Source organism: Bolinopsis microptera, chromosome 2, assembly GCF_026151205.1.
Source record: "Bolinopsis microptera isolate Bmic1 chromosome 2, MBARI_Bmic_1.0, whole genome shotgun sequence".
In the NCBI taxonomy this organism is placed as follows: domain Eukaryota; kingdom Metazoa; phylum Ctenophora; class Tentaculata; order Lobata; family Bolinopsidae; genus Bolinopsis; species Bolinopsis microptera.
In genome coordinates, this window is record NC_087073.1 from 20,416,896 (window position 1) to 20,439,096 (window position 22,201).

General features: G+C 37.7%; 1 protein-coding gene across 3 annotated transcripts; it reads left to right on the forward strand.

Moving 5' to 3' along the window:
- The first annotated feature begins 623 nt into the window (after positions 1-623).
- On the forward strand, positions 624-20,408 carry LOC134811110 (amyloid-beta A4 precursor protein-binding family A member 1-like). Of its 3 annotated transcripts, XM_063817836.1 has the most exons (11): positions 624-782; positions 953-1,126; positions 1,640-1,693; positions 7,236-7,331; positions 16,336-16,469; positions 16,836-16,962; positions 17,788-17,991; positions 18,357-18,485; positions 18,638-18,826; positions 18,983-19,081; positions 19,300-20,408. In XM_063817836.1, exons 1-11 carry the CDS (start codon positions 684-686, stop codon positions 19,597-19,599), a joined length of 1,605 nt encoding a protein of 534 aa, XP_063673906.1. In that variant the 5' UTR covers positions 624-683; the 3' UTR covers positions 19,600-20,408. The 3 variants fall into 3 exon arrangements, with proteins under 3 accessions (XP_063673906.1, XP_063673907.1, XP_063673908.1); XM_063817837.1 differs by lacking the exons at positions 624-782; positions 953-1,126; positions 1,640-1,693 and adding an exon at positions 2,659-2,846; XM_063817838.1 differs by lacking the exons at positions 624-782; positions 953-1,126; positions 1,640-1,693 and adding an exon at positions 4,119-4,204.
- Positions 20,409-22,201: the final 1,793 nt, after the last annotated feature.

Below are 22,201 nucleotides of genomic sequence, written 5' to 3' on the forward strand. Positions count from 1 at the left end.
ATTATTATCATAATGTGACACTACGTTATGATATTGTGTCAAATTTTAAATATTTATCTCAATGGGATCAATATTATGTAAGTTAGTGATATATTATTATATTACCATATTGCTAAATGATATTTATACCATTGGTAATATTAAGTACTTTACAAGTGGACGAATTTAGCATATGATTAAGTTTTTATTGTTTACAATATTATGTGACCAGTTCTCTTATAACTAACGTTGTGAAGATGATAAAGTTTTTCAATGTTACATTTTCATTCATTCGCAATTTGACTTAATGATGAAGTTGTTATTATACTGATGATGATGTAAAGATAAAAAACGTTGTGCAAGTTTCGAATCTTGCTGTTCTTTCCGGTCTAGACCTTTACACGCTCGGGATCCAGACTCTAGATCACACGTTTAATTGGTTCCCCTAAACACTGTATCCAACCGTATCCTGGGTAAAATGCTGTCCAGCTGTATTTAACAGTACAAGTCGTGTCTGTGTATACTAACTGTATTTACTACACATTCTACAGCACATTCTCCTGCAATGAATATAATTCTCGTGAAATAAAGCGGGCTGCTTTATCTACTCAGAGTGCTTTTTAATCAATTCTCTCTCCTGCTGTAGGTTTGTATGATGTCTATCAGATAGTACTACTCTCCCTAATGTAGCATGTTTCCTGTGAATGATGAAAAGTGAGGGTGTTCATTTTCCCGTCGAGACAATCAGATCAGCACTAAGCAAGTTTAATAAGAAGAATGACAACAGCGACTCCAGCAAAAAGGTTATTTTTGTGCCAGTCTAGGGCAGGTCGTTTATTAATATCTCACAATACTTGCTTACAAATCTTGCTGCCAGCTTAGCAGCCAACCTTGAGGATAATAATAATAACCTCACTCACTCAGTTCACTAACTTATAATTATAATTAACAACACACTACTAACACCACTCAGGTAGCCCTGTTATCACACGATGACTCAGCTGACTCGGGAGATGAGTCCTACTGTGAAAAGAAGAACCTGCTGCTCCGTGACGTCACTCTTGGAGACTTGTCAGATAAGGAAGTGAGGCCGTGTTATCAGGAGGACACTGATAGTGATGTTTCTGATGATATCTTCAATGAGCGGGTTAGATACATTCTTTATCATGAATAGTGACATGGCACTTTGCCAAGTTTCTGTTCATTTTGGGATTATGAGTTCTTTGCTACCTGGAATATTCCCACGCATTGGAATTTCCCCCCGTCTTATTGCCGTTTAATCCAAAACACTAGACACTTAATGAGTTAATGGTAAAAATGCTTTGATCTTTTAAGAGTTACTAAACTTGATTGATAAATTTCGGGGGAAAATAGCAAAGAACACTTAATGCTTTAATAGTAAAAATGCGTTGATTTTTTAAGTGGTTACTAAACTTGATTGATAACTTTCGGGGGAAAATAGCGAAGAATTTAAATAAATTAAATCTGCAAATACAAGCTGGTAGAAATCGTTTAGCGTAAGTATTTTTCTCAGTATCATACTGTTAACTTGAGGAGGCCGGAGTTTTTTACCTTGTTCCTTGTGCGTCACAGATACCGGTTAGTTAGGCCACATACCATATTCTTATTTCACTCCAGCCCTGATGATATCTTGTTACAGGACAATGTTACCGCCCTGAGGGACTACTGCAAGACAGCTACAGATATATCACACGTAAGTCCGCACCGGTTCCATACTTCCATACATCATGTCATGTTGTATTACTTATTAGAACAGAATATGTAAGTTCACTTTACTGTCACATGTAATTTTTGAAGATCATTTCTGAGAATCGCAAGTTGCTCTTTCATAAATTAATCCACAGATGTTTAAACTGTGTCAATGTTTCGTTAACAACCTGCTGAACCAGAGTGTTTAATGTTGACTGTCTCGGGCTCTGATACTACCGGTATCTGAGAGCCAGTATCTGAGAGCCAGTATCTGAGAGCCAGTATCTGAGAGCCAGTATCTAAGAGCCGGTATCTGAGAGCCAGTATCTGAGAGCCAGTATCTGAGAGCCAGTATCTAAGAGCCAGTATCTGAGAGCCAGTATCTAAGAGCCGTTATCTGAGAGCCAGTATCTGAGAGCCAGTATCTGAGAGCCGGTATCTGAGAGCCAGTATCTGAGAGCCAGTATCTGAGAGCCAGTATCTGAGAGCCAGTATCTGAGAGCCGGTATCCAGCTCTCTATGCACATGGTACTTACCATGTAGTGTGTATTATACTGCTCAGCTACAACTTATATGCATATTAGAATTTGTATTCTTCTCGCAATCAAGCTTAGCGTATTATACAGACTCTCAGCCAGGAGTCCTCATTATGATTATGTTTACTGTCATTTACTTGAGCTCTCTTTTCTCCTGGTAAGCTTGTTACATGTAGTTATGATACATGTTCTATACAGACTTGCGCTTTCCTCGAGCCCTACTGTATCAAAATTACCTATTAAAACTGGATTGTACTTGCGTCATGCTGGCCCAGTTTTGGAGCACTAGTTTTATCCGCTTTTTGTTTGTAGTGTCGCCGTTGTTCGATAAGTAGACTGGTCACGCCATCAAGCAGGAAAAACTGCCAATACACGTTTGTTTACATTTTCAGCTCTCGACTGAAAACATTTCACTGTGTGGAGATATACAAGTGTGTACTCTCTCTCTCTCTCTGTATTTATTGATAGCCTACTTTAAGTTATGAGGCAGTTGTTTGTTTCGTGATTCTTGGTGACGTGGCTACTTTATTGGCTATTCGAGGAGGACACTTTTAAATGAACGAGGAGGATTTTAATGAGGAAATCGCAGCGCTCCTCCCTCGAGAACTCGATACTTATTCGGTAAGAATAGATCTGTACGATCTGCCAATATTTGAATATTGGATTTTGATCTGGATCTGGCACACGGCCAGCATGTGTGCTCTAATTTATAGCATCCTCTCACTTTAGCTTTTTTGTTTGACTGAAGTGATACTTATGGGTTGAATGCGATCAAAGGCAGCATATAGGTGCGGTGGGTGCGAAATCGCATTATTGACCTAATACCGCGTTTTTTTGCACAATCGGCCGCTATTCGTTCTATCAGATTTGTGCAGTATGTGCACTTGGTACTGCTGTCAGCTACGTACATTGTACAATGTACAATGAGATAAGATTGACATTGAAACTTCTATATACCGGGACTCTCGGGGGAAACGAAAGTGCATGGTATAGGAAAAACCCTGTATACCCTGTATACCCTGTATACCCAGTATACCCTGTATACCCTGTATACCTTGTATACTGTTTAGCATGGCTCACAATCCCTCACTCAATCTGTAGCTCTCTGAATAAGTTGAGGTACGTGATGATTACAAATATATCTTCAACGGCCAGGTAGCGCAGTTGGTTAGCCAGCTTTGCAATCGTGAGGTTGCGGGTTCAAATCCCACTGCCTGCCTGGTCGTGGGGTGAGTGTCGTTGACATTCAGCTAAGGATCGTGAGTGGTCTATGCAGCCCCCCGGTCTACTCAGCCGAATACTCGAGAAATCGGGTGTGAGGGTTAAATGAGGAGCTGCACATTGCAGCAAAGTCTCGGGCGAAGAAAGTATGGTACACACTACCTTAACCGTCACTGGCTAAAAACAAATCCTTCGGCTTCCTGTAATTGGCTGGTTGCACTTGTGTAACAATATGGCTGTTGGAATACTCCGAAGTAAAATAAGTGTCTAGATTGTGAGATGAAGCGTTCTGAATCCAGAAAGACCCGAGAATTCAACATTCTCAGTTTAGAGACAAGACACCCAAACAGTTGATCAGTTATAGTATGATGATGATGAAAATCTAAAATATATATATGGCTACAATGAGCATTTTAACAACAATATTAATTTCATCCTAAAATGTGGCATGTACTAATGTTAAATCCGTTATAAGTAGAGGACGTACTTAACAAACTTCTTATCGGCCATGAAACCCGGAAAACTGTGTTGCTGTTAAAAGATAAGCAGCGTTATCACTCAGAAATCAACCCAGTTATAAACAAATTTGATAAAGGAGTGAGAGGGGGCCAAGTTTAAATTGTCTATTCATCACAATTTGATGGATCAGTTGTTACTGGTGTCTGGTGAATGGTGATACGTATCCTAGTAGTTTTAGTCGTCGATAACCCGCTATATGATGCGGTGAAAGTGATATGGATTTCTTTACCTTTTTCTTAGTAAGTCCTGTACCGCTACTTTTGATTGCTGAACCTGTCGAGACATTGTTCGTGTCTTCTACTGATTTAGCTTGACTGTAAACTTAAACATTCTTGATCATTTATAACCATATATATTATAACAATAATTGTGGGTGGCGTCGTCTGCTTACAGTGCTCAATCGGCAAGCTGAGAGCTAGATACAAAATGAAACGACCGGTTGAGTCAGACAAATGTTTCAATCATGATACAAAATCATGATATCATCAGTGACAACTGAGGTATAGGAACTAAAATTGAAATTACAAAGCTAAATATTAACATAAACATTCACTCGTGAAACAATACTAGGGGTTAGATATATGAGTCATTAGATAATGACTTTCATTTCATTTTGTATATTATAACAATATATAATAAGTGAATGTAATTGATTTGATGTGAACGCTGGCTAAGGCACCACGACATGGAATTGAATATTCTAAGCACCGTATTCATAATCTTTAGTTGGACAATACTCTGGTATAGTGGTATCATTCCACAAAGGCCACAAGATATTGATTCACATTTCACAGTCAACAGTACCTCTTTAGACCAAATTTGCTCTTGATCTGCAGCCCGAATTACCCAAGTCAGTATACCTTAGTGCAAGAAATATAGGCGGCAAGAATATAAGGCGCTAGAAATTAAGGCGGCAAGAAATTAAGGCGATATTTTTTTCGGAAAAAATACGATTTTTGATCGCAAATTTGGTTATAGTTTTGGTCGAAATAGTGTCAATTTTATTCTTTTATCAGTCTATAAAGCATAGAAATCTGTTTAAAAATACGATATATTGGACATTGGTCACATAAAAACTAAATGGTGCATGCACATTATATTTATAGTGATTGCTGTTCTGTCGTCTAAGTTTATAATTTTAAATTAGGTAGACATCCACTACATCAGCAAACTGCAAGTCAATTGGTATATTCATTGCATTTGACAAAATGATAGTGCACATTCTGTACGCGGCAAGGAATTTTTATGTATGTATACTACATATCATCATTAAAATTAAAAATTTCTTATGAAAAAATCGCAAGAAAAAAAATTAAGGCGGTTAGAAATTACGGTGGTCAGATATTAAGGCGGCAAGAAATTAAGGCGATTTTGTCAGAATCGCCTTAATTTCTTGCCGCCTATATTTCTTGCACTAAGGTAATTACAAAGTAACCTGTTCTGCGTCTGACCACTGATTTGATAACTATTATCAATCCACGCAATCCATAATCAAATAACCATCTCTCTCACCTGTACCATCAGCTGCACCACGTGTCACGTGAACAGTAAGCTAGAGCACGTGTCACGTGAACAGTAAGCCAGAGCACGTGTCACGTGAACAGTAAGCTAGAGCACGTGTCACGTGAACAGTAAGCTAGAGCACGTGTCACGTGAACAGTAAGCTAGAGCACGTGTCACGTGAACAGTAAGCTAGAGCACGTGTCACGTGAACAGTAAGCTAGAGCACGTGTCACGTGAACAGTAAGCTAGAGCACGTGTCACGTGAACAGTAAGCTAGAGCACGTGTCACGTGAACAGTAAGCTAGAGCACGTGTCACGTGAACAGTAAGCTAGAGCACGTGTCACGTGAACAGTAAGCTAGAGCACGTGTCACGTGAACGGTAAGCTAGAGCACGTGTCACGTGAACAGTAAGCTAGAGCACGTGTCACGTGAACAGAAAGAAGCCACCAGGTACTGAGATAGTCAGCCCTTGTTTTATGCAATGGAGCTCAGGCTAAATTTATTTATGTCTACCGCAGCGGTTTTCATATTTTAGTCCGTGTTGCATGAACAGGTGCGAATTCTACTTACTCTACGTAAGGATGGTGCTATCCATTCAACATAATGTACCAGTCTTCATTGGGTATGCCTGGACTGTGCTAGTTTTAGCTCTGTAGTGCATCATCTTCAATCTTCATAACTTATGATTTAACGAGAAAAGCGACACAAAATCTCCGAAAGTTTTTTGATATCACGTGTCAATGCTTCTTGTATCAGAAATTGAGCAAAGAGCAATACATTTTGATTATATTATTATTATATTATTACTAGATGAATAACTACTCATCACTTTAGCACTCAAATATCTATATAAAGTGTGCATTGTCGTTGTAGGATTATTCAAGACCTTGATTTTTGGCAAAATCCAAGAACTATGGGTGAAAAACTAAACGTTTAACTTTGACAAACATACTTCACTAGTAACCCTATTTCGACAGAATAATTTAGAGACAGTAGCTTTGACCTTATTTGGCAGATGTGTCATTGTGTCATGTCCAAACTTGATTCAGATTACATACAACCAACTTTACAACCTTTGCGAGATGATTTGATGACTATCATAGTATTGTAGATGATATAACGTGATGTGTTAAGTGACAGATTGGAAGTCCCTCAGTCCCTGTCGTCATGAAACGGTATATATTATACTGGTCAGAGAGTAGATAATGCCATACATAATAATATAATCTATTATAATATATCATTATCTATAGTTAGAATCAAAGACTGCACCACACAACACGTCCCATTACTCTAGAACCTTGTGTACTGTAGTGTGTGTGACCCAATACGTGACCCAATACGTGACCCAAAACGTGACCCAATACGTGACCCAATACGTAGCCCAATACGTGACCCAATACGTGACCCAATACGTGACCCAATTATGCCTGATCCTCAGATCTTGTGATCCATGACCCAATCGCTGGTGGTATTAAATAGACTCGCAAAGCGTTACATACTGTCTACGTATCAGCTGGGGTCTCAATCACAAATAAAACAAAGAGATTTGGCTATATTAGCTGTATTAGGTCCCCCTCAGCCCTCCATGAGGCTCTTTACACGTACATGTTGTGCAAAGGTTACACTAGCGTAAACATCTTCAAACTTTCTCAGTCCCCTAGGCTAGCTTACATAATGATACGACTATTATATGTTATTTATGAGTTATAACAAATGAAAGATTTTATAAAATAACTACTTTATAAAATAACTACTTTAATCAGGACGTTTGTGATTCGCCTGGAGGAAGCTGTCGAGACGAGGAAGCAGAGAGGGTATCAAACAGATCGGAGACACCGGAGACACTGTCCTCAAACCAGGTCAGTTGTATTAGAGACACTTTCCTCAAACCAGGTTAGTTGTATTAGAGACACTGTCCTCAAACCAGGTTTGTTGTATTAGAGACATTGTCCTCAGACCAGGTAAATTGTATTAGAAACACTGTCCTCAAACCAGGTTCGTTGTAATAGAGAGTTCTCAAACCAGTTTATTTGTATCAGAGACCCTGTCCTCAAACCAAGTTAGTTGTATTAGAGACACTGTCCTCAAACCAGGTTAGTTGTATTAGAGACACTGTCCTCAAACCAGGTTAGTTGTATTAGAGACACTGTCCTCAAACCAGGTTTGTTTTCCTTAGATACACTGTCTAACCAGGTAATCTTTGTGCAGCGTCTAGCATTATTGATCATCCGCTTTGTTTAGAATAAATCTGAGATGGCGTCTTTAAACAATTTCCAACTATTAGAAAATTAAAGCTCCATATTTTAAACTCAGTAATCTTCTCTGTGTGCAGTACGGCCTAAGCTGTATTTTAAGAAGTTGTTTATGAACAAAATTTCTCTCGATTTTTCCAATTCCTAATAGAATCTTGCCTGCAGTACGTGTACCACTTTGTGTGTAATTTATGGGAAGTATATTACATAGTAACACAATTATATCCAGGATGATAGCATGGCTCTTAAACACAGGTATAATTAGGTTATTGTGTGCGACGTGATAATCATGAGATTTGGGAAAATTACCTGATTTCGTGGCTTGCTTTATCTAGGACCCGATTTTATACTTGCATATAATATACTCGTTTCCTTGGAACACTGTATCGTTAAATCTGACAACTTTTTCTCCTTGATACCCTAATCTACCACTGCTTAAATGAATTGCTGCATTGCTTGCTCTGCAATTGTTAAATATCTAAACTGCTCAGTTTTATCATGGTTATACTAGTTCCTTCCTGTTTATTCTATTTCTACCTCTAATCTACTTATAATATATTATATCGTATTAATACAATAGTAAGTGTGAGTTGGCGCGTGTTCACACCACCTTTTGTTATGTTCGCTGTTCCGGTTTGAACTATAAAACTAACATATGCTTTGAAGTGTGTATCTCAGCCAGTTGAACAGTGTTAGTTACTGTACTGTTTGTATTTTTTGCTGAAGTTTTGGGTCTCCTGTTTTGAAGTAGCTCTTATCTGGATTGTTAGTGGGTCCGGATAGATTTCGAGACACTAACATTAATCTATACTGAAGTATGAAGTACAATAATATTAATCTATACTGAAGTATGAAGTACAATAATATTAATCTATACTGAAGTATGAAGTACAATAATATTAATCTATACTGAAGTATGAAGTACAATAACATTAATCTATACTGAAGTATGAAGTACAATAACATTAATCTATACTGAAGTATGAAGTACAATAATATTAATCTATACTGAAGTATGAAGTACAATAATATTAATCTATACTGAAGTATGAAGTACAATAACATTAATATACTGAAGTATGAAGTACAATAATATTAATCTATACTGAAGTATGAAGTACAATAACATTAATCTATACTGAAGTATGAAGTACAATAATATTAATCTATACTGAAGTATGAAGTACAATAATATTAATCTATACTGAAGTATGAAGTACAATAATATTAATCTATACTGAAGTATGAAGTACAATAATATTAATCTATACTGAAGTATGAAGTACAATAACATTAATCTATACTGAAGTATGAAGTACAATAATATTAATCTATACTGAAGTATGAAGTACAATAATATTAATCTATACTGAAGTATGAAGTACAATAATATTAATCTATACTGAAGTATGAAGTACAATAATATTAATCTATACTGAAGTATGAAGTACAATAATATTAATCTATACTGAAGTATGAAGTACAATAATATTAATCTATACTGAAGTATGAAGTACAATAATATTAATTTATTCAAGTATGAAGTTATATAATATTAATTTATGCAAGTTCCACCCTGCTTCACTACTGAAACCTCGCTTTGTATGGTTTTGATATATCATCCCATGTTAGGATTCCTTTCTAAGCAGATAACGATAAAACCTCCCCAACACACCATACGCCATTAAATGTGATTCAGAGTATTACTTTGTTTAAAATATTTCTCTATTTCCGGTATATAGAGGTGCCCAAAAATACAGTACACACCGTTATATTAAATACAGTACACACCACACTGTAATATTAAATTTGATCTCATCGTCTTGTTATTTGTTTTGGTTATGAAATTGCAGCGTCCTATTGAGCACATGTTGCGTTGATTGCATATATGCGATTTCAAAACAATTGTGTTTAACTAGGATATATTAGGATGCTCTCTGAGATTTCAGTAGATCCCGAACGGTCTAGATGGTTTTATTCGGTGTTTTGGTTTATATATACGGATACTCAAACGGGGGATGCTGTTCTATTTTTAAATCAGCGCTTTCTGTTTTTAACTTTTTTGGTGTTGCTATGCTTCTTTTTTCGTATAATTTAATTCAAGAACAAAGTTTTCAGCACCGAGATGACCATAAAAGTATTGATTGCCCACCCTCAGTATCTTATCAATCATATTATTGCTGACGATACATTTCACTAGACACGCACACTTTATTAACCCAAACAAGGACGAACACCATTACAGCACCAATTCTCGTGTCGGGTTGACTTCAACAAGAGCTGCTATGAGGGCTGCAGCTAGTTCAACAATATTTTAATACAAAGATTGGACGACCAAGCTAGCGGCTTTATAATATGAATTTATTCCTTCAGAAATAAGAGCGCAGCTAGTTGCCAGTTTAATGTTTATATATTTAGTGTTCCTTTGTTTCTTCAGACAGCCCAAAAAAAGGTATATTTTTGATCAATAAGTCTTTCTTTTAGGACACACCTTTTCAATAAGACAAATTAGTTCCAAGAAAATAAGAACAATAGGGCACGTGGTCTGACCTATTATTAAAGTTGGGTCGTATCAAAAATCCACATTTATATTTAAACATTTTCGATTAAACTAAGAAATTAGTCAGTTCTCTACGTTAGTTTTACGTGAACTCCCTCTCACACATGCAAGATAACTGGTCGAGACAGTCAGTTTTGTGAAGTACTCAATTTCTGAGTCCTGTCAATTCTAGCTGCCAATATTTCTGAGATGTCTAACTTAAATCAGTAGCATTATCCCTTTACACGGCATGTCATGTAGCACTCACCATTGAAACACTAGCAAAACAGTAGGTTCTTCTGTACGGAGCCAGGCACAGAGGGGAGTTTTGCAAATGTTGTTTTGCAACCTTGTAACCAGAGAGATGCCCCGGCACCCTCATAAATGTTACAGTGTTTTGAAATCTTGTAACCGGAGAGATCCCCCCTCACAAATGTTACAGTGTTTTGAAATCTGGTTACTGGAGAGATGCCCCCACGTTATAACGGGAGAGATGCCCCCCAAAAACTCTCAGATCATCCTTTAGGTACTCAAACAGCTGAGTAGATCTCAGGTTATGGGCAGTAACAATACTCGTGACTTTATGATCCGACGGAAGTTTTAAGTCAAGATAACTTTCTGCTGTTTTCTGACAAATATGCATAAAGACCATTTAACAAATTCTAAATTCATTTACCCAAATTTATTTGTTGGGTCAAGAACTATTCCTGAAAAAATCAGAAAACATTAGAATTAATTGCCGGCTCCCAGAAATCCCTTTTTGGAACCCTCTAAAATGCAAAAATTTGTCAAAAATGTGTCAAAAATGTGTCAAAAATGTGTCCTAAGATAAGTGTCATAAGTGCTTTGTCAGAAAACGCCAGTTCTAATATAGCCAACAGTCATCAGTCAATCATTCTGTGTTGTAGATATATGTTCATGATATAAATTTAATCATATTATAGGGCGAGCGAAAGCCCCGCTCCACTTTACATGTTATTTCTAGTTGTTTCCTTGACTCTGTAACATAATTTGCTGTTGTTATGATATTGAGCGCATAACATGCACCTTCGACACACAATAGTTGAATAGTTCGTACAGTACAGTTTCCTGCAACTTCTCAGTTCTCAATATACCTCAAATACACTAGCTAGTAGCTACAATATGTACAGGCTTTGACCTAGTGCAAATGTTACGAAATAGCTGTATAATTTACAGATTAGGAGGTGATTGAATATTCATAAGAGTCCTCCGCAATCAATCCGTTACTATTTAAGATCTCTGAAGACAACGAATCGCAGATTGTTCTCGAGTTGTGGCACTAGGCTACATGTAGCTTACACAAATGTAAGCCACAGAATTCAATCACTAGCTGTAACAATTAGTCAGCTATTTCGGCAACCAATCGTATAATAGTTTCGATTACGATACATATATATATATATGTATTTATAGCATTTATTTGTGAGCGATTCTTTTGTTTCGGATGCTTCAGGGTTGGTGGTTTCGTGAAAATAGTAATGCGGGTACGAGATGCAGGAAGTATGTGTTGATGGATAGGGTTCATAATATAGGCCTTTTAGATATCCTTAAGTCAAAATGAACCCTCCCAAATTATTTTACCCTCGCTGTCATTTCTAATCGACAAGTTTCTCAATTTTCTTTTGAATAAAATTTATTATTAAAACATCTTATGACGTAGGTTTTGCTATCTTGAAGATGTAAAATATTCGACCAAATACATTAATGATTGAATATAAGTATTAACATGTTAATACTTGGTATTTTATAAAGTATTATTGCCGGTCGTTGACATTTCCACGTAAAATTTTAAGTACTTCATGGAAAAATAAGATGTTCAATCAGTTACTGTTATCTCTGAAAATCTTGAACTCTTACTTTCTGAACGAATGGTAAATGCAGTGCCGTATCATCACTTATTTTTCATCCATCGCCATAGTATATCGTAACCTTGGTGCTCCAATCTTCCGCAAGTCTGCTCTTCGATCTCTAAATGTTATATAAATATTCTCTCTTTATGGTCCTCTCATCATCAAAGAACATCAAGATACTAAATAAAGTTTCTAAAGAAAACTGCTCACCCTATAGATAGTAGATACACGTTGATCTTGAGACAACGCCCGCACGCGTCGTCTCTGCTACTAGTGTCCTTTATCATTTTACTGCAATATAAATTTTACTGCAATACACAATATTATATAATATAAATATATAATCTCATACCATCCATCAGCTGGCAACAATCGGAATCACTGTACTTAAAGTTTCTAGGTTACGCAATGCATCACACTCGTCCCTGAGTCTATAACTTTGAGTGTATAGCTGCTACTGCACCCAGCTTGATGCAGAGCTGCTAGTGCACCCAGCTTGTTGAAGAGCTGCAAATTATATGTAATAATGGTAACGTGGAGCTAACACAAATTGAATATTAAAGTGGCAGTATATTATAATATTCATTTTAAATGATATAAAACGATATTCGTGATCATTACATTAGTGGAGTGGAGCTCTGGAATAACGGCATATCTACTGAGAGACCGAGAGACAGGGGTGCAGGGATACTGGATAGTTAACAACTGATTATGTGGCGCCTACTTTTTGTGCTATTATAGTGGTAAATGTTAAGTGGTCCACTTCGAGACTGAGAGAGAGAGAGAGAGAGAGAGAGAGAGAGAGAGAGAGAGAGAGAGAGAGAGAGAGAGAGAGAGAGAGAGAGAGAGAGAGAGAGAGAGAGAGAGAGAGAGAGAGAGAGAGAGAGAGAGAGAGAGAGAGAGAGAGAGAGAGAGAGAGAGAGAGAGAGAGAGAGAGAGAGAGAGAGAGAGAGAGAGAGAGAGAGAGAGAGAGAGAGAGAGAGAGAGAGAGAGAGAGAGAGAGAGAGAGAGAGAGAGAGAGAGAGAGAGAGAGAGAGAGAGAGAGAGAGAGAGAGCACTATTACTAATAGTAGTGTAAAGCTACTGTTCGTTTGAATTGTAAAATACTTAAATGGAGTGCTGTAAATTCTATTATTATATATTGTGTCATAACCGAATATTATAACTCTTAATATAAGTAACTCATTAATATATAACAATAACATGTATAAGTAATGGTTGTAGATTCAATATTGTAAAAGTAATATTCATCTGATCCGTAAAATACTGGAGTAGTTGATAAAGGGTTGCAATATCTCCAATGTAGAAATATTGATTGTAGATTCAATATTGTAGAATTAATCTTAGTAAAGTCTAGAGAGGATGAGAGAGCAGAAGTATTCCGATCGGAGACAAATTAGAAGATTTGATATTAGCCTGGGTGTGACATAATATCTTGATTATAATATATCGATAGAGCAACTCCGTTACTCCGCTTTACTTTAAGAATATCTCCTGAAATGAGTGATGTATACGGTATACTGTAGAGTCAGAGAGTTATGTGAAGTGAAGAGAGTGATGATAAGTGTAGGAGAAAGCGCGTATATTTAGAGGGCACCGGAACAATGAACATTGAAGGGTAATTGACGCTCCAAAAGTTAAACACTCTGACAACAGCGGGGCCCATGACAACAGCGGGGCCCATGACAAACCTGTGGAGGTGTTGTAGAGTTTTAACACCCGGTATACGTCCAAAACAGTGCTGTAATTACCCTTGAAATACCACAGTTTAACATGTTAACTTCGCAGGGTTACTTTGAGTGGCCAGCTGATTCCCTCTGTTTGTAAAGTCAGGACAGTGTTTGACAATACCATTAGTCCTGGACTCATGCCAAAATATTGTCAGTAGGCCACATGTTGTCGCGGTTCATATGTTCAAGTTAATGAAGTCCCAATAGTTCATTAGTGAGGGGAGACTGGAGATGTAATGAACTTTCGCAAACTACCTTCACTCTTCACAACATTAATGATTGAGAGCGGCCCCATAAGTAATGAAGTGTCTCAAACTAATTTCACAGGAAGGCCTTCAGCACCTGCTCATTCATCACCGTGTGGTAGATTACGGGTAGATTACGGGTAGATTACGGGTAGATTACGGGTAGATTACGGGTAGATTACGGGTAGATTACGGGTAGATTACGGGTAGATTACGGGTAGATTACGGGTAGATTACGGGTAGATTACGGGTAGATTACGGGTAGATTACGGGTAGATTACGGGTAGATTACGGGTAGATTACGGGTAGATTACGGGTAGATTACGGGTAGATTACGGGTAGATTACGGGTAGATTACGGGTAGATTACGGGTAGATTACGGGTAGATTACGGGTAGATTACGGGTAGATTACGGGTAGATTACGGGTAGATTACGGGTAGATTACGGGTAGATTACGGGTAGATTACGGGTAGATTACGGGTAGATTACGGGTAGTACGGTAGATTAAGCACACTGGTAGTAGTGTGGTAGTACGGTAGATTAAGCACACTGGAACCACACGCTAGGTTCATGCACCAGGTCCCAGTAATTACACCTCTACTGAAGTACCGTATTCCAGCATGTGCTCCACTTTTTCTGGTGAATATTTTATGGAATATTATAAGGAATCAGTCCCTTAATCTACCTTACAGATTACAGCTGGGTGATCCTGACGCACACAGAGGGATAGTTTATTATTATAATAGTGGGATAAATGTTAAAATGTTTTCCGATCTCACAGTCGTTTAAGCAAGGTTTCAGCTGGGACAGTGGACACGTACACTGTTATTATGATGGACTAATACAATAAACTATTATCATAGCCTGATATTGTAATAAATCACGAGATTTGGTAATTATAGTTAACCGACCATTAATTCTTCTCACATCATTATCCGAATACTCAGCCATGTGTCATGAAATAAAGATGACTGGGAGAGCTCTACAGAGGATTGGCATAAATTATAATCCTAATTTAATTATACAAGGCCTGGCAAGAGAGTGGTGTCGTCTGCTACGGTACTGTCTCGGATTAATATAGAGATTCTCTCGGCACATTCAAATTCAGATTTCGCTACGAATAATTAGTTTGGTGAGTGGGTGGTTCCATTATGTATTATCATAATTACTGGGTGTTATATTGAGTACTAGCATAGGGTAAGATCTACAGTGGGGTGACATATGTTTATATATATATTTATGAAGGAGTAAGATCTATGAATTATATCGTCTATGCCGATTCACAGATCTGAACCTTAATATTGTTGATTCATCAGTCATCATTCTGGAAACTTCTTATCCCATTTCATTTCCTAGGTTAAACACTGAGGTTTTTATCTTAGTTATGTTGGTCGAGACACCATCTACAAATATTATTTTACTACTTATTTCATGGTGTCACCAACATTTAGACTGTAAAAATACAGTCAAATTAATTTCACCGAGTTACTTTCGCAACTACGCAGTTTAAGCAAATGCCAAAAGATGCGTGTATTTGAATGTCCCAAAAACATGAAGATGAGATGACTTTTACAGATTTCACTTTGCCCAATGTAAGTCCGGTTTCACATTACGTTTACACACTTATAATTATATCTACATTATATCTACATTCTATCTACATTCTATCTACATTCTATCTACATTCTATCTACATTCTATCTACATTCTATCTATATACGTATATAGGACAGGTATCTTCATGAAGCTTTTTTTCATGCGGTTATGTGTGGAAAGAGTACTAGTCATTGTGGAATGTGATAAAATCTAAGACAATTACAGCCGTTGAATATGAATGTGACTGTCTGTTGTGTCACTGAGCTTGAAAAAGGTTGCGCTGATCGTAGAATTAATCAAGTTGGAGGAACACATCATATTCAAACATATTTTGACATGTGATTGATATCAGACTGGAGATATGTAACACAGATTCGACCTATCATCATTAATAACCGTCCTCACGTGTCACTTGACAATTTCATCTCCCAGGCCCAGAAACTTTCATTAAGATTATCCGAGATTTCAGTCAAATTTGGTATCTGTTATAACTCTAAACGTCTGGGACTTGCCAATCCAACGCTTCTTTATCTTTTTATTAAAGATTATGCAGGTCTACGCCCCTTGATTTTGGTAAGTGACATATGACACGTAGTAATGTTCTCAAAGTAATCTAGCTATTGTTACAGGTTATATTGTACCAATCTATCGAGGATGGATCAATTGCTCTGAAGGCAGACGATGACATTCATGAGGACAAGGGCTATTACAAAGACTTTTATACTGACACAGAAATTCTCAGCGGTGTCTCTTTTAAAATGAAGTGAGTTAATTTTCTGATTTCTGGCAACATTGCGATCCGCATGGATTGACCATAAACAGCTTAAGTTGTTTTGGTCTTTGGATAGTTAACCGTGGTCCTAGTGGCTATTCTAGGAATCGAAAACTATTGGTTGCGGTTTAAAAGTCTGATCTTTACAAAAACGGTCTACTAGATAATGAAAATGGAACGCGCGTTGTCGTTTGTTGTGAGCTGAGATACAGGCAGTGCGCGTAAAACATGTGATTTTAAAGAAATAACATGATGTTCGTTACGAAATTAGATTTTATACGAACCATGTAAACATGGTAAACACATCAAATTCAATTGGCGTTTTAAATGAATTTATTTTCACTTCTTCACATTCAGGTATTTAGGCTCGACCCCGATAACTCCCGTGAAATACCAAGTTGATGACGTCAGAGGTCATCAAGCGCAGGAAGCTGTGAATACTATAGTGGGAACAGGGAACTCTAAAAAACGGCCCTCCAACCCAGTAAGCTACTAGTTACAATATGGATTGGAAGATATTTTCATTGTCGTGATCTTTTAATTCCTTAAATTCACGTCAACGGCTATATTTTGAGCAATTTACTCGAATATTTACACTTTTGCGGCTCTGTAGACAGGTTTTAAAGAGATGGTTAAGCAATGACGCAGTTTTCTTTCGGTGGGAATCGTGAAACACAAATCCTGCATAAGATATTCAATGTGTTCGTACGATTGTGATTTGTGTATCACTACTAAATGGAGTTACTGAATACTGATGCACCTTCTTATGTAGATAGTTCAGTACACATTTGAATAGTGAATACATTAATTACACTTTTGTAATTTAAGTAGCATGAAACTACTGGTGTGCGACCTGTGTTGTAGGTCGTAGGACAGGTTCTTACACAGACGCCTAAGCCGACACTTCATCATTCTTGACGTCAATCAATTTGCCCCTCGGCTGTAGTTTTTTCTCGATCCCTGATGAAGTTCTGTCGAATTCAAAGCATAATATCTTAATTCTTAGTACCATGAACATGTAGAAGCTGGAAAGGATCATTGTTCATTTCCAATTACCATTACACGGCATTAATAAAGAAGTCTATTCTCAGTCCATTAGGAGTCAATTCAGTAGATTTTGTCATTTGAGAGAAGTAGTTTGAGCGTTCCAATTTTTCACAAAAACTCACTCACGGATTTTGTGTAAGAATTCGATGCTATGCTCACTTATGGATAAGCCATGGCCCAATTCTAAAAATCGAAATATGTCCGTTCTTCAGTAAAAACATTGTAAAAATCCACTGAAATTATCTCACGTAAATATTTCCAGGTGATATTTACGGTGTCGGCCTCCAAACTGCTAGTATACGACGGTAACATGCAGCAACTGTTGATGGAACACCCCATAAAGCTAGTATCCTACGTTGGTGATGTGGGCTCTTATCTGGTGGTGATGGTGAGGTATCAGAACCACGAGGAGAAGCAGGTCTTCAGGGTTACCTGTCACGTGTTCCAGTCTAAACACAGTCATCAGGTACAGGGTGTTTCAAGACTCGTGTCCAAATTTGAAATTATAATTTTTCTATTTTATGAAGGAGCAAATTAAATGAAATCGGTTTGGGAATGCTTGTTAGGTCTTACATTTTAGTTATTTCTTGCAAAATTGTGTCAAAACCCATTTTTTCATAATTTTGCAATCTTTTGAAATTTTTCGAAGAAAATTTGGACACGAGTCTTGAAACACCCTGTATGTTATCAGAACCACGAGAAATATGAGATAGCTAGGAGTTTTTTCTTCGAAATTTCAACATTCTTTTTAAACTGATTTGTAACATTGAGCTTTTATTTCTGAACTATAGAAACATGGTGACGTAATCAAGATTAACCCTTTATCTGCAGGTAAGAGCAGCAATGAACAAGGCCTTTACTCTGTCGTATAACGACGTCATCAGAAAGTCCGGACAGAACGAAGAAACACTTCTTCAGTGTGCTTACAGCGAGGTTCTCAGCTGCCAGAAACGTGCTGAGGTTTGCATTTCCCTCAAAATTTGTTAAGTTTGTTAAGTTTGTTAAGTTTGCTGCGAATAATTTTGATTTCACTTAGGCAAGGCGTTGCTCAGTTTCTCTTTTCAGTAGAAGATTCAATTTCTTTTTCTCCATTTCAACTCCACTCTTTTTAGGAGGACATCGCTGACTTGCTGGACTCCAGTAAACACAATCTCGTGTCCATCATCAAGCGACCCCAGGAGGGGTTGGGATTATCCCTGATCCCCTCCGGACCTGGATCTATCATCCCCACAATCATCGTATCCAGCATCAAACCCGCCTCCCCGTCTTACAAGACAGAACAACTCAATGTTGGTGATCAGGTGGATTTCATTCTTCTTCGTTGAGAGTTGATTTCAGAAAAATAATGTTTGGATTGTAAAAAATGATACACATTTTTATGAAGGAGCGAATTTTGAAACATGAGTTGCTATGAATTCGGCGGTAATTTGTACTGAATTAACACCAAATATTATCAGATATTGGAGATCAATAAGAGGTCACTCTGTGGACTTACCTACGAAGAAACCCTGTCCTTTATCAAATCTTTATTGTCGACTACAAAACTTGAGTTCAAAGTTAGTGATATTACAGATGCTGTTATTAATCATCGCCTAGCTATAATAGCCCAAGTGCATTCATGAAACCAGAACGTTGAAATTCAAAATGAATAAAAATACATAACAAGAATCACAAGACAAATTTGTTGCATGAGATATCGCGACTACTGCTATCTGTCTTGTCATTTGATCAGTTTTGTTTTCACGCGTTTATATAATTCCCTACTTCTCCTCAGGTAGTTCCCGGTAGTCCAGTTCTTGTAGTGGAGCTAATCAGACCAGACTTAAAGTACCCGCTGGGTTTCAGCGTTAAAGACGGCCATATCACAACTTTAATCAGAGGGAGTATCGGGGAGCGGGCCGGCATCAGAATTGGGCACCGGATAATTGCAATTAACGAAGAATCGACTGTAACCTCAGATCATGACACTATAGCGGGGATATTATTATCAGAAACTGGCAGACTTGTCCTTAAGACCATGCCCAGCCCCATATTTGATCTCATGTTGGGTTATGAGACGCCCTTGTATTTGTAGAGTTTTTAGTCGTTGCTTTTTTATTGGTTTATTTATTGGCGTATAATCCCCGTGTTAGACGTGGTTCCTGTGTTTTTGCGGGAAATATAATTGAAGGCTGAGTCGGACAGGTGAGAGTTAAAGCTGAAATCTCTAGATTTTTGCTAGTGTCTAAAGTTCTAAAGGTGTCTAAAGTTCTAATAAAGTTCTATAACGGCAAAATGTGTAGAAATGACCTCGCGGGTTTTTCTTATTCTCAACTTAAAAATGTCTTAGAGAGTTAAATACTTCAATTTTGTTTAATCTCTCTAAACCTCATGGTGCAATGTTGGCATATTTAGTATTTACTGACGTTTTAATGTTCATCATTTTATGAAAATACGGAGTGCCAACTATTGAATTTATTGACGGAGTGTAACTTTTATTAGTACCCAAAACTCATAAAAATAACCAATTTTGACAAAATGGTACTACGTTTTATCAATAACATGCTTTTAGCTATATCTCGGAGACAATTTATCACGTTTTCTTTAATTTAACCTGAGGGAACCCTAACTAGCAGTTTATTCATTTTTAGGGGTCGTTCACATATTACGTAAAACTGATAACGGAGGGGGGAGGGTGGTTAAAAATGGTCAAAAAAGTGATTACGTAATATGCGAACGACCCCTTACGAATACGAAGGTATATGTTTTATCTTCTTTCACATTTGGTCAAACTATATGAAGTAAATGGTTCTTAATCATCGCTTTCCAAAGGGTTTAACACTAACTTTTGATTGTGAATAATGCTAATCATATTTTAATTTTTATCTTTGCCCTCTCTTGATATTCGTTGCGTGTTATTCTTGTCCAAATCATGGAAATATTTTTGGTACGTGGTCACTGAAGGCATAAATAATTGAACTGGTTTCCGATTGAACTATACAACTAAAAATGGAGTTGACCGCACTCCAGGACCATCAGCCAGATCAGATCCGCGGCAGTGGGACCCCTAGTTCTGTTAGAACCCGTCACTCGACAGGATCTAGCAGAGCTATGAGGCTGGCACGAAGAGCATGTAGTTTCCTACCTTGCTCCCCCCACTGTGGCACAAGCACGACGTGTTGCTTGCCCGACTAAATAAAATGACTTTGACATTGTGGTGGTTGCTAAAGTCTTTAAAATGGTGTGCTGAAATCCGATTTTTTGTTGTAAAATCAGAGTCTTAGTATTAAAATCCGATGTGTGGCTGTGAAATCACATCTGTAGTAGTTCCGTCTTCCATCTTCCAATCTTTTCGTTTCCGTGAGGGGGTCTCCAATATTTCATGTCCGTGGTAGTGATCATGATGTGTATTTCACTCAGTGATGGGGATGACAACATCAGATGAGAGGGCTGGTCGTACCAGCAGCGGTGGGAGGGTGTTGACTCTGCTCATGTCTGCCTGGAGAGCAACATCATGTTTTCCTATTTCCAAAACGGTGTCCGTCTGCAGTCCTCGTTCCGATGTTCGGTGTGCTATCTTTTGAGTTTTAGCGAAAACTGTCTTTAGTTTCCGATTTATCAGCATTTCGAACTCTTTGAACGTTCGCTCATTTATGATGTCTAATTCTCGGACTTTGTTGATCGTAAATGTGAGCCTGCTACAAGCCAAACGGCTGTCCGCTCTCATGGCCCTCACATAATATATGAACAGGCCCAGAAGAGCACTCCCTAGCATCAGTATGAAGATCGCGATGATCAGGAGGGTCGAGTCTTCAATTTCTTTCATTTCTTCAAACTGTGGATTCTCTCAATCAAAGGATCAAGCAGATTAAAACGTAAGGTGAGGGTTACAAGCGAATCTGTGCAGACCATTTTGTTGCTAAGATATTTGTAGCAGCCCACGTGCAGTTTGTCAATTTTTGCTAAACGTCATCTTCGTCAACTGGACTGACAGTATTTTGATGAAGAATGAAACCAAAACAAATGACAAATCGACCGAACCCATGGTTTCATTTGCAATAGTTCGATCTCCTTTGCGATTGTATAATAATGATCTGTGACTGCAGATATTTGGTCAATTTATGACGATTTTGGACGCACGGCCGGATACATACCTCTGATTAGTCTAATTGTGAAGTTCCTATATTTGAACCTTCCAGAGGATGGTCAACTGTCAATCCTGTTACTTAATACCCATAAGCATTCTGTATTCCCAAACCCAAGGCCCAACATGACAGCTGTCCAGCTATAATATAGCTACTATACCCAAGAAAACCGTACGTGCGTACGTCGCGCAATGAAATTTCAAAAAGGAAACCTCACAGTAACTATCATGCGCGTTACTGGAAGTTTAAAAGATTGTTGTTTATCCTGTTTGACCAGTATTTCCGGTCGAATCTTCTAGAACGGAATGGTACAATCACTGTTCAAATCACGCCGGTGAGAAAATGAAATTAACTCGTGGAGTCTTTTAGCAGCATTTACGCAGAGGAGTACCAACAGTATTTCTGGACATTATCCGGTGGATTTACAAGTTTACTGTTCTGCTAAACATGGAAGAATCAGTATAAATCTTATCAGAATATGAAGAGTACGTGAAAAGATCACAATTTATAGTGCAAGGCAATCATATTTTGCATTTTATATTCTTAACTGAG

Excerpts from the sequence above, each read along its gene's own strand:
- LOC134811110 (XM_063817836.1), top strand. The coding sequence starts at position 684 with ATGATGAAAAGTGAGGGTGTTCATTTTCCCGTCGAGACAATCAGATCA. Across the intron at positions 7,332-16,335 it reads AGACACTGTCCTCAAACCAG|GTTATATTGTACCAATCTAT; the intron begins GTCAGTTGTATT and ends CTATTGTTACAG. Across the intron at positions 19,082-19,299 it reads CTACAAAACTTGAGTTCAAA|GTAGTTCCCGGTAGTCCAGT; the intron begins GTTAGTGATATT and ends ACTTCTCCTCAG.